General features: G+C 35.7%; 2 protein-coding genes across 2 annotated transcripts in view; one reads left to right on the top strand and one right to left on the bottom strand.

The window, feature by feature from the left end:
• The window catches only part of LOC149531750 (3'(2'),5'-bisphosphate nucleotidase 1-like), a 59,483-nt gene that overhangs the window by 42,769 nt on the left and 2,985 nt on the right, over positions 1-13,729 (top strand). The gene's annotated exons all lie outside the window — the stretch shown is intronic.
• On the bottom strand, positions 11,681-13,594 carry LOC149531751 (uncharacterized). The gene is made up of 4 exons (XM_089811897.1): positions 13,164-13,594; positions 12,822-13,045; positions 12,509-12,696; positions 11,681-12,402 (listed from the first exon to the last, which is right to left on the bottom strand). Exons 1-4 carry the CDS (start codon positions 13,479-13,481, stop codon positions 11,786-11,788), a joined length of 1,347 nt encoding a protein of 448 aa, XP_089668023.1. The 5' UTR covers positions 13,482-13,594; the 3' UTR covers positions 11,681-11,785.

Here is a 13,729-nt window from a genome sequence, read left to right as displayed (position 1 = left end):
ATAAAGAAACAACTCAGGAAGAGGAGAAAGGAAAAGAGACAAATGTGGAAGTGATCAATCTAGACAGACTTGATAGGAACTAATCCTATGATGGACTGGATGGAGGCCCACAACCACAAGAGACACCACAAGGCCAAGAAGATCAAGGTAATATTCCTACTACTGTGATTTTTTCTAAACCAATTGTTTTTCCCTTTTCCTCTAAGCAGAAGAATACTCCTCACATGGCGAGGAAGCTCTTCAATGCAGATGCCTTGCAGTCCTCTCAATGTTGTGACCATAGAGTCATGGTTGGAGAACACTCTAGAGAAGAAGACAAAGAGGGCAGAGGAGAGCGCTCCTCCCAAGGACCTGCTCACCCAAGCGGCGAAGCCACAACCACCAACTCAAAAGGCCAAGAAATCTCTCACTCTGGCTGCATTAAAGAGAGATATTGCTACAGGGAATGTGGTAATGGTGATTGCTTAAGCCTAGGGCGAAGGAAACATAGCAGAGCTTTCTTCGGCAGACTTAAATGTTCAAACATATGACATGGGCACTCCTAGGCATGACACCACGGTACAAATGTGGAAATTCACGAACTTGCAGGTGGTGGAAAGGAGTTGGAAGAGCTAAAGGTGTTAAAGGCTTGTCTAAAGGCATGTAACTGAGAGCTGTCTAAATACATCGAACAACTGTTAACACCACTTGCCCTCATGCCAGGGGAGTCTTCTGCCACCAAGCCTTTTGACCCATTGGCAGAGGAGAACAAGGCCTTGCTCGCTAGATTGCAGGAATAGAGACATTTTGGGCGAATTGGGCAAGGATGAGTAGAGGACATGAAAGTGAGAGGATTGCCCATAATTGAGAAGCTCGACAACCTTTGTAAAGAAGTTTTGAAGTTAGGAGAGGTTATCTTTACTGACCTCAAACCATTGAAGGCAGATACCAACAAGTATAAGGAATGCATGTCCTTACTACAAGAAGTCTTAAGCTTGAAGGTTGAAAATGCAGTCAACCTAGGAATATTGAAGAACGACTAGGAGCCCTTTACACATTGGATGTAATCCCTTGAGTTCAAAAGGGAAAACATACTCAAGGCCGAGAAACATCTGAGGAAAGTGTATGGGACCATGAAAAAGGAGGAAGAAATAGTCTATAAATATCTCAACGTTCTGCATATAGAATCCCTACCAACAAGAGTGTGGAGGTCGTGGACATTGTACATATGAAGACCTCATATGAAGACTTCATCGACAAAGCACTACATTTTGCCAATTTACGAGTTTCTCAACCTGACAAGTTAACCGCCTTGGATGGGATGTTGACTAAGGCTTCAGAGAAGATGCAAGTGTGATACGATGCGATATAAAAATTGGGAGGAGACCATGGATACTGGAAGATCCGTTTGGATAATGTGCTTGTCCTCGACGGAGACAACTTGGCGACTATCTTGGCAGCTATGAAAGCTCATCTGTCAAGCCAAGCAAACGCTAAGAAGGCCAGCTAAGGGGATGTTGACGCTTCCACTTCCTAATCTTTTTAATCATTGCTCTGTCTACAATTGACAAGTGTCTCTCTCCTCTTCTCTTTCTGCTTCTCAAAAAAATGTAATTTTGTAATGGCCAAAGAAATGGGGCCTATATGTACTATTTTGAAAATTAATAGAAGGATTGACAAATTTTTGGTGTGCATTCTTCCCCTATTGCGGAGAGAACTGAGCGAGTCTCAAGAATCTTATTAGAATTTGATGCTCTTTAATTGTGGTTATTTTCTTCTTGAATGTGATGGATTGAATGTTAATCAAAGTGGGTGATTGTTAGATTTTAACAGAGTAGAATCTTTTTTAACGTTTGATAATCAACAAGTAATCTGAGAATTACTGTGGTTCTGTTACCTTTACTCTCATCGCTTTGTTGCATTCTTAAAAGTAAATAAATCACGGTGTGTGAATCATTCATGTAGAAGTGTTGTTAGTTGCATGTAGAGGCAGGAAAGAAGTGAGTTAAATTTCAGCACATTCATGGTTGTGAGTGGAGTAAAATCATTCGTAGGCAAATTCATGCCCGACTCTTATGTGGATATGGGAAACTTGGTTATTACCTTTCTTGCTCTTGGGTTAAGAGCATACCCCTGTTAGATAGGGAACATAAACATATTCATTGCATATCATTCACCACAAGGGAGCTTTACCTTTACAATTCAGAGGGGAGCTTCAGCAGCATAACCTAATTTCCCAACTGTTGGGAACATTTGTTTACTGTGATTTGGGTACAAGAGTAAAAGTAAAATAATATTTGAGGAGAACAATCTGTTAACCAACAGTGACCAAGTGGAGCAGCAAGGGAAATTAAGAAATTGGAACCCCACAATCTAGCTATGAGAAGGAAACTGAGAGGAGGAAAGTTGAGTGAGCCCATTTTGTTTTAATGTCAGAATCTTCTTTTGAGTTATGGATTCTACATTTCTTCATTCACACTGAAGGGATTCAAAGCCTTCCAGAATGTTCTAGTTGCACAAATCTTGTTTAAAGGTAACACTTGGGATCAAGAGAAGCACTTGAGTCAAGGATGGTTGCAAGTTTTGCTACAATAATAACAGACCATTCAATGTATCAAGCATTCCGTATTAGGATTCTTTGCTCCTTGCCCATGCAAGTCTTAAGACGACAAACCTACATGATTTTAGGGGGCCTTTGCTTAAGGAAGCCATATAAAGTAATTGGCTAATAGCTTACACAAAAAAGGACATGGCAGAAAAAATGTTGTTACATCTTAACTTATTAATAGAGACGGCAAGATTCAATGTGTCAATCTGTCCACATTGGAATGATTTGGTTCTTGTCATTGCAAGTCTTGAGACACCAAACCCACATGATTTTACTGGGCTTTTTCTTGAGGAAGCCATATAAAATAATTGGAGTATTTCTTGAAGTTTATAGATGCCTTGCCCAAGTTTAGACCGCATAGAATATAGTCGATTTTTTTAGAGTTTGTTGTGCAAGAGGCTAGGGTGGAAACTTAATGTAAGTTGTAACTAAACCATAGGGATAGTTTTTCAAGAGAGGCATTCCATCATTTTTTGGACCTCTTGTGCTTCGTATTACACTGATCTAACTTTCGACAACATTGAAACAATTCTATGTGTCAACAGTGCAGTCAAAGATGTGACGTGCAAGAAACAAGACAAGATTTATTGACAGCCACATTTGGGTATTTAGGCGTGATGAGAGAGCACACCAAAGGAGTGGAGCTTATGAAGTCAAGGGTCACATGGTTCACTACAAAGTTCATCAAACTGAAAAGCATTGCAGGGGCACTACTTTCTCCTAGGCAGAAGTGTGGAAGGGGTAAACCCCATACACACAGTATTTGACAGGGAAACTTGGGATTTGTCCCCAAAATATTTTCGGATGTCCACAACATTTTTGGGGCATCCCTGTTTGAGAAACATTTTAGGATGTTGAGAGGCCTCCCCCAATTTTTGAAAAATACAGATGACATCTGGAAACTTGGGGATGTCTCAGAAAGGAAAAGGGGTGGGGCATGAGCAGGGACGCATATGACATCCCTAATTGTACCAGGAATGATCATACCCTAATTGTTCCGGGAACGATGGGCCATCCCCATAGAAAAACAAGGTTAAGAAAATGTCCTAAAAAATAATTTTTCCCATATCACTTTAATTTTGCAGTCCATGTATGTGTTCTTAACTGTTTATAAAATTTAACCAGATTTGAATACAGTTCATGAAGGTGATATTGACAAGGTGTCGTCAAGGAATTTAATTATTTGTAACTTCATTTTTGACATGTAGTAAAATGGATGATACATGATTTTGTCCATCCAAAATTAGTGTTTCTGTATTAGCCATGTTTCAATTTATCACTATACAAAATTTTAAAAATAAGGAAACATGGATTTATTCTTTTAGTTTGGTACAGTAGCTAATTGTGTTTATTTAAAAGGGAATATCACAAAAATGTCACATCTATTCTTTATGCTTTTGATTATTTAAAAGATGATGTCCTTTGCAATCACATCTTTTGTAAATATAGTATTCTAGTCCCTTTGAAGGCTGGTAGACGTCTAGTGTTAACATATTCTTTATGTACATTTCAGTGCATTTCCCAGCATTAAAAAGGGTCAATGTAATTTTGTTGTCTACAGAAATTGAAGAAAATCTTTTGTGATTGTGTTGTTGTCTTATTTGAGTTTATTTGTGGATAATATATCCTTTCTTTTCTACATAAAGAAAACTGACTTTAAATTCTACTCACCCACACACACCAACTCCGCCTATATGAAGAGCAAGCAAAATTGAACTTTGTATTTTTTATATTATGGTTGAAAGTGAAACTTGCAGCATTTGAGCAATTTATATAAGTTGTACACTATTTTAAGAATCATTAGCATATTGATAGTGAATTATGTATGTAATTAAGTGGTTCATAGGTGTTAAGAAAAATGTTATCTATTCTCATGTGAACTTCAAATTCAACACAAATGTTATGTATTAAGGATCTATAATGTACATGATGAATGCTTTATTAATGCTATCATATGAATATTTGAAGTTCCTTAATTTATATATAGCTGCCACCTTTGACAGCCCCTGTTGCCCTCAAGACTAATCATCCTGTCCCTTCCCATCACCATTTTGGAAACTTTGGGTAACATAGCTAATTGATGATGAGTTCACCAAGATTCGAGAATTGATGCTCAATTTTATTCATTAATTTTTAGTTTCTCGTTTAGAAATAATATTTTTATTAATGGAATTTTTTTTCAAATTTTTAGGTCATGAAACCTTTGTTGAAGTTTTTGTAGTTGTAAGATAAATGCCAATGGGTTATCTCTATGGCCATGGACATAGGCAAGGATGCCGTGTTGTATTATTATGGTGATAACTTATAATAATAGGAAATACAAAATATTATGGTGAACACTGAAAAAATATGTATCCAGTCACCAAAACAGGGCGATGCATTCAAGCCTGTGGTAACTTTTTCAATGATAAACCATCATTGAAACTCTAAACATTCTTCTGAAGATCTGTAACAAATTTTTAGCTTTCTAATAGGTTGGCAAGAACACCAACTTTGATATGACTGCAGTAACCCTCGTAAGGTTTTAGTCAAATATCATCATTTTTTTTTTGCAATCAACGCAATTCTACCCTCTTATTTCTTAGTCTCCAAAATGCACAAGGTGACCATAATGGAGTAAGAACGAGGATAGGATCAAGTTTTTGAAATTTTTTTGGTGACAAGAGGATCAACTCACAGCTTAAAACTATCATAGAATTGCTCTAGCCAAATAGATTGATAGTGAGTGCAAACAAAGTTTGCACAAATGCCAAAGTGGCAGATTTAACTCTCTCAATTCTGGTTCATTCCATACAAGGTGGAGAAGGAACAAAATTTAAAATGTTACCTAACGCTACTATATCCATGATCTATTATACTGAATGAAAAACTATTTGCCAGTACAAGCCTCTTGAATTACAAATTATAAAATTTACAATGAGAAAAGATAATAAATAATTATTTTCCCTCAACAATCACATATAAACATTTTGTCGAACCTTTATGTATGATTTTGAATTTGAGAGGATTTTTTTGAACAGTTAGGTAGCAAAATTGAAATGGGTGAAATATTTACTCTGATTGAGCTAATTGATAATTGAGTGCTGGAGTTGGATCAAATAGTTTGATATACTACTTCCTTTCTGCTATTGGACTTTGATATGTTGATATTTGAAAGTCTGATCTGCACACTTCTAACTTAATATGTACACTTTGTAAGTTGGTGCTGCTCAATTGGTGTCCAAAAGAGCCCTTCTTATTACGTTCAGTGATCAATCCTATTCTGAAATGATCCGAAGTACCAATTTCTGCAATTCTCAATGTTGTATTGAGTGATAATAGACTGCTGTAGTCAGATTAAATGGTTTGATACCCTAACTCCTGGCTGCTATTGGATTATGATATGCTGATTAAAATTTGATGTAAACTTAAATCTGCATATTGCTCTTATATGCCTTTATATTGAAACTCTTCTCTGCACATTTCTAACTTTAATATTTGCACACTATATTTCAGTGCTTTCAATTGCTGTCTAAAAAGGTCCTTCTTATTACCTTTAGTGATCAATTCCAACTTGAAATAACCCTAAATACGGATTTGTATAATTCTCAATGTTGTATTAAGTGACGATCAAGTGCTGTACTTGGATGAAATAGTTTGATATATTACTTCCTTGCTATTAGAATATTGGAATGGTTGTTTAATGGTCATCTTAGTATTTAGTTTTTAGTTGATAGTTTCTGTTTTTGTCTTTAGATCACGATTGTTTCTTTTAGAAATATTGTCTTTGTAAATCAGAATCCATTTAAGGAGGTTTCATCTTCTTTGTTTAATACATTATTGATTTATCGTAATATGGTATCAGAGCAGGTTGATGGGATTTCATAAAATTTGGTGATTTTATAAAGAAAAATTCAAGCCTCTTCTGATCTAGATTTTTTTCTAGAATTTTGTTATTTTGATATTTTAAAATAAAAATTGTAGGAGGTATTTTATGAAAATCTTGTGTTTTGTCTTACAAGATTTTTACTAAAAATCGCTAGTCTGTTCAAGGGCTTTGATTGCAGGATTTCTTGGTTGGAGCAAATGTCTTTGATTTTTGAAGGTTGCATTTACTTGCATGTGCATTTTGTGAGTTGCATATACTTGCATGTGCTATTTTACCATGTGAAGTCTCATGTTTTGCCGCATGAAAGTTTCTTCAATGTTTTTTTCATAACTTTTTCCTTTAAACAGTTTCTAATAGGTTTCCATAACTTTTTCGCTTAAAAAATTTCTGAGTGGTTTTCATAATTTTTTCTTTAAAAAATTATTTGTTAGGTTTTAATATTTTTATCTTCAAAAATTATCTGTTGGGTTTTGATAATTTTTTCCTCAAAAATTATCTATTAGGCTTTACCATTTTCTCGTCAAAAACGAAGCATTGTATTCTTTGATCCATGTCACTGACTCTGTTGTATGCCTTTCATTGATTTTTCACCTCAAAAATCATGTCTGATTGTCCTATATTTCCTCCTTAAAAAAATGTTGCTTTTTGTAGTCTGTTTTGAGTCGTAAAGCTCGTTTGCAAAAGTTCTCAATGAATCATCTTGCAACTTGTTTTGGGTTGTACTCATTTGCAAAAGGGGTTACCTTTATTACCCAATATCAGATTGGATGACTTCTTGGTCTCAGCAACAACAAAATGTTCTGAAGAACTTATGTCCACAAGACATGCATAATCTTATGCCGGTTAGTTAGACAATGACAACTGAGGGAGGGTATTAGAATATTGTAATGTTTCTTCAATACTCATCTTTGTTTTTAGTTTATTAGATAGTTTCTATTTTTTCGTCTTTAAATCACAATTGTTTCTTTTAGAAACATTGTCTTTGTAAATCTATTTAAGGAGCTTTCATCTCCTCTGTTTAACACAACATCATCAATTTACCGTATCACTGGCTGCTATTGGACTATGATATGCTGATTGTAATTTGATATGAACTCAAATGTGCAGGATGCCCGTTTTCCTTTATATTGAAAATCGGCTGCACACTTCTAACCTTCATATCTACACTTTATAAGTTGGTGCTTCTCAATCGGTACCACATCTAAAAAGGCCCTAATTATTACCTTTAGTTATCTATCCCAACCTGAAATAACCCGTAGAACTAATTTCTATAATTCTGAATGTTGCATGGTCATTGAAATGCTATTACATGAATTCTTATTTACGGAACAAATTACAACTTTTTACTTTATGGAATATATAAATCACGCCAAACATTGAATCCAAAAAAATCTGCAAGAATCTCCGCAAATCCCAAAATACTGAAAAGAACAAACCACAACCCATCACCCATTGAGTCTGAAAACTAATCTGTAACTTTTTCACATAACTATGATTCTTGTATGAAAGAGTTACAAGACTTGCTAAGACATGCCAAAACGTGGCAAGCTTGGGAGATTCGGCTCCCGATTATTCACCAAGCTCACAATTTTACTTACATGAAAAAAACTTACAACCTTTCAATACTCGTTTGGTTTATGACATGCCCATCAAGGATTTACAAAAAAAACAAAATACTGTGCGCCATGAATACTGGTGTGGTTTTGAAGGTCTTCATTTGGGATTGGTGGCAGGGGCTGCCTCTAGGCCCTGTTAAGGGTGCTGCCCCCAGACCCACACAAGGGCACTGCCTGCAATGTCCCCTATTTAGATATTCCTATATTTTCCTCTAGAATCACAAATTATTTAGAGAAGGAATGAAGTACATTTAAGAAATGCAAAATTACTAACTTCTAAATTTTGATTTAGATTCTGCAACCAAGTTAGTTATCGTTTCTAATATAATTAATGATGATTGTCTAACATCCATGAAAGATTGGAAATCATATAATCAGTAACATTATAAGGAGAATCCTAATCCTTATATCACCATTGCAAATTACATGATGTGCATGTGGTATTTGATTAAAAGCTTTCCCAGACAACCAATATACACTATGGATTCCCTTCGAGAATTATATATGTCATTGGGAGCCCATCCTTTCCAATCAAGCCCAAGAGCACAGAATGAAGTCCAAGTCATTTTGTCTCTTGGCCCCACCTAGAGGTTGGCGTACTTGATGAGGGACTCAGTCCCACTCCCTCCTAATCATGTATTTCATCCTTCACTCCATAATGGGATGGTTGGTTGGATAAAAGCATTAAAGGAATTCTTATTAATATAAGTAATTATGCATGCATTAAGAATTATGGCAAGAACAAAAATATATAATAGTTTGCAATATATTAATTACTTATCATCCCCAAATAATATTAATTTGAAGACATGATAAACGTATCAACAATATAAGTAGTTCTATTTATTATGCATCATACCAAGCATCTTGTCGATATCAACATCTGCCAACTTTTGCTCTTTCTGAAATCGGATATTTCTCTATTGATAGATTGACTTCCTTCTTTTCCTCTATTACCTTTTCAGTCCAAAATCTTCTATTCTTATATCCTTCCTTATTGCTGAAAGGCAGTGCCCTTTTAGGAAGTCATCTTCCTTTGAGGAGTGCCGTCTCTTCATGAACAATCTTAACCGCCGACTTAACTATTTGTTAATCGCTACTTATCTCTTAAACTTTGTTTAGCGAAATGGGATGTTGTTCTCTTAATCATCAGTCTTGCAGTTTATCATATTACTGCTGTGTTTTACTCACTGTCCTTAGTGCATGATCACAGTCTTGTTGCCACTGATTGTGCTGGTTTTATCCAGAAAATCATGATGTGTTAGCAATAAGATGATTTTCTCATCATTGATATTTTTTTGAGGCATTTTTGTAATGTATTTAGAACCCTTATGGCAGGGGCATTACAATGCCCCTTGACCCCATTCAGGTGTTGCTCCAAATCCCCATCAAACTATGTCTAAGCAAGCAATATGCCAATGACGAATCATGATTGTAAAATCTATAAAATACATATTCCATGTTGCAGATCTTTTTGTCTTCACAATCAGAGCTACAATCAAGAATTATCTTGTTTCATACAGTGGACAACTTGTTTAGAATACAAGGATGGACCTAAGAAATGCTGGTATGTTACTATCATTGTACTGCTGAATACAAGTCAAGTCATAATTGACAAGAAATGACATTTCATATTGGAAAAGTAGATCACGCATGCCTTACAAAGACAATTCATAGAACACTCCCATTTATTAGCATCCCAGCTAAGGTCAAATTAGAGGATAACCATTTATCTTTTTATCTAACCATTCCTCTTTGTTAATCAGTTTGACAACAGAACACAAAGACTTGAAGGTTTCACAAAAACTTTAATAATAAATTCCTTTCTTGAATATATACACTAGTCACTGAGCCACAAGCAAATTTCATGGTTACATCATTATCCAAGATCTGTCTTAAACACTAGTGCATGACTTGGTGTGATGTTGGAGTGAGTAATGCAAGCTCCTTTGAGCCAGAGACTCATATGTTCAGTTTTGATGCCATGGATTCCATATTCCACGAGCTTCGTATACATTTGACAATATTTCTAAATTTGTTATTTCCTTCAGCTAAAATTTGTGTTTATACTACGTAATCGATGCATACTTAAAAATGTGATCAAAGTAGCTTCTATTTGATGAAATTATTGGGTCTTTATGATTTGAAGAGATCATAAAACAAGTTGAGAACCCTAAAAAATCTGAATTTCTTGGATTTGTCAATTTGTCGAGTTTGAGCACCGAGGTCTAGTCCAAGTCAAAAACCAACTTGTTGAGTCTGAGGTGAGTTAAGACTGTTGTAACACTGCATTAAATCCCTTGAAATGGAACAAGAGTTTCCTCTCCAAACCAATTTTCGCTGCACATTGGTAATTGTTGCATGAAATGACACTTAAAACTTGGAGGGTTTTTGTTCTTGCAGCCTTCAATTTTTTGAAGGGTTTCCATCCTTGGGAAACGGAGAAGATGAATGTGTGTTCATTGTTGAGAAATGTAATAACTTACGGAAATAATGTAATGCCTTCCCTGAAAACTCTTCTATTTTTATAGTTTTTCAAAGCTTTTTTTTTTATTGGTAAAAGGCCGAAGCCAAAACTTTTTATTATTAATTTATACAGTTTATACATGGTTTCTCCATTCAGACGGGCATTGAAAGGAAGGAAGGAGCCAACAAAACCTCCAATTTTACCGAGGACTTATGTCCATTAAAGACACAAAAATTAATATAGGGACATTCCCTGTTTACAAAATTTATGAAATTTGTGAGGATTATTCCTCAATTTACTCAATTTGAGCTTTTCCTTTGTATGTTTCTCTCTGTAGTTTCCTTTTTAGTCGCTGCTTTGACTTTGTATTTGATTGTCCACTTTTTGCCTGCATACACTTCCCTCTTGACCAAGATCATTTTTAGAAGAAATTGATAAAAAGTCTTATAATATTTATCTGAATTAACTTAAGTTATTCATATGACATATAATCCTAGTCTAAATAATTTTTTTTCATTTTAGGTAAAAGCATTTTTTGATTTTTCATTGGTTTTTTTGAAAAAAGTTTTTTGTTTTTTCGAAAATCATTTTTTCTGTTTTCAATTGCTTTTTGTTTTTTTCCCCCTTTGATAACATAACTTAAAATCCCCTTGCAGCCTCATTTTTTGGCACCCTCAGTGTAACGACACTTAATTTATTTGAACACAAAATTCCTTTTCAGATAACTAAATATTACTTCTGTGTTTTTAGATAGCTTCAATATATTTATTGTTTTCCATTTTAAATTATACCAAGGTCATACAACAATTATTAAAATAATTCAAGTAAATTTTCTTGATAATTCCACCCATAGATGTAAAAATCGCCTGAGGAGATTAATCGCCTAGGCCTGAAAAAGTTTAATCGGGAAAAATCGGGAAAAAATCGGGGAAAAAATCGGGAACTAAAAAACCACTAAATTTTAATAAAAAAATGCGATTTTTTTACAGAATTCAATGTTTTTTTGCATCTAATGACTTAATTACTAACAATACATAAGAAACAATCATGTTTAGATATATATCAATGCAAAAAGAGTTATTAATTGGTAAATTACTAACAAGTAAGTAGTGACAAGTTGTAAATTACTAACAACTAACAAGTTCACAACACATGAGAAGTATTCTCATAAATAAAGTGTCAAATGTAAAGAGTTCAAATAAGCACATCAACATGACTACAAATAAGTACAAATGTCAAATACAGGACTACATCTTCCTCTTCCCAGTCACTTTACTAGCGAGTGCGGGAGAGGGTAAAGCTCTAGAACTAGAACCCCGCAGGGTTTGTGCCCGTGTCTGTGTCTGTGCCAATGCAGGAGATGGTGTAGCTATAGAACTAGATGTCGGTATCTCCACATTCGCTGCGCGCAAGATGTCAAGGTCCTCTGCAGTAAGCTCAATGTCATCATCCTCATCATCGCCCTCCTCGATGTCATCCAAATCGATGTCATATCCAGTTCCACCCCCTTCCTCCTTCGCAGCCTCCTCCGCGGCCTCCCTCTCCAAATTGGAGATGTCCTCCTGTGTAAATAAGGGAGCCTGCTCTTGTGCCGTCCAATCATAATAAGGATCTATCTCATCCAAATCGATTGGCCCAGGCGGATCTTGTTGCGCCTTTTTCATGCGCAATTTAAGATTATATTGCACATAGACCATGTCATTCATCCTCTTTTGGGACAACCTGTTTCTCTTTTTTGTGTGGATGGCCTCAAACAAACTCCAGTTGCGCTCACAATGTGATGCGCTACAAGGCTGTGATAGGATTCTGAGAGCAAATTTTGCAAGATTTGGAGTGCTTGCACCCCAAGTGGTCCACCAAGCCACTGCATCACAAAAATTGTACAAGTTAGAAAATACTAATAGACAACAAAAAATGAAACATAAATATTAATTTAGCATTTGAGATTCAGAAGTTTGCAAATGTATTACCTGGGGTTTGTGTAAGCCTTGCTCTCTTGCAGAGAGAAGTGGAGAACACCTTGCCTCCTGCTGAAGTGAAGATCTCCTGCTCAGTGATGATTTTATCTCTTGTTTCCTCGCTGGTTACCATCTTTTCGACGCACTCACTTAGGCCTCTGATGACCTCTCCATCAGGATCTGCATATGTACCATCAGCCCTAAAACCAAAAACCAAAAACAAATAAGTCTTCCAATTTTAGTACACACCCAACACCCTACGAAAGCAAAATGAACTCAAGTCTTTGTTAACTTAAATTTGAGTAAGAATGAGCTTACAGTATACCTAAAACGTGGGTTGAGGAAATATCCTGCTGCATGAATGGGTTGGTGAAGCTGATTATTCCACCTTCTATCAATGATCTGCCAAATGGGTTCATATTTGATGCTTTCCCCCTTGTAGTAATTTTTGACAGATTCTTTGGCCTTGTCCATGGCCTCATATAGTTCACCCATTGGCGTTTGGTCTCCATCAACCAAACGCAAAACTCCGACTAAAGGCTTAGACACCTGCAATATAAATTTGAAATTAGTTGACAAGTTACAAAATTATTATTTACTTGAGTTACAAACTTAGTATGTTATAAAGTTGTAAAGTGCAAACTAAAACTTAAAGTTTTGTAGTTACCTTTACTATTTCATCAGCCTTATCTTCAAAATATTTATCAAACACAATCCGCACAACATTCTCTCCTTCACTCTTCTTTGAAAATGTGGAAGCAAGCCATTTTTTGGAAACAAACATTTGCTTCAAAGAAGCCAAATTATCGAGAATGCTTTGCAATGTCAAAAAAATCGTTGCAAACCTTGTGACGGCAGGCCTGACAATTTCTTTGCCATCAGTGTGCTCTCTCATCAGGCTAAGGACCCATGGGTGATTGTATATGTATTTTGTCACCCGCCTTGCATCCTCCACAATTGGAGTGACCCACTCAAGTTTGCCCATGTCCTCCAAAAGAAGGTCAAGGACATGTGCTGCACACGGGGTCCAAGAGAGAGTGGGGTGCCTCTGCTGTAGGAGTTTTCCTGCCAATTGTAAAAGCAAATACTAATTAGTTTCCAACTTTTCAAATATATCAAACTATTAAAAATTCTTGTTGTGAAATTCACAATGCACATGCAACATAAAATTACGGTTTACCTGCTGATACATATGTAGTAGCATTGTCTGTGATGATTTGCACCACATTTTCA

The sequence above is a fragment of the Cupressus sempervirens genome, chromosome 11, assembly GCF_028749045.1.
Source record: "Cupressus sempervirens isolate cs-2001-9-10 chromosome 11, ASM2874904v1, whole genome shotgun sequence".
Lineage (NCBI taxonomy): Eukaryota > Viridiplantae > Streptophyta > Pinopsida > Cupressales > Cupressaceae > Cupressus > Cupressus sempervirens.
This window is presented reverse-complemented; position numbering and strand designations above follow the sequence as displayed.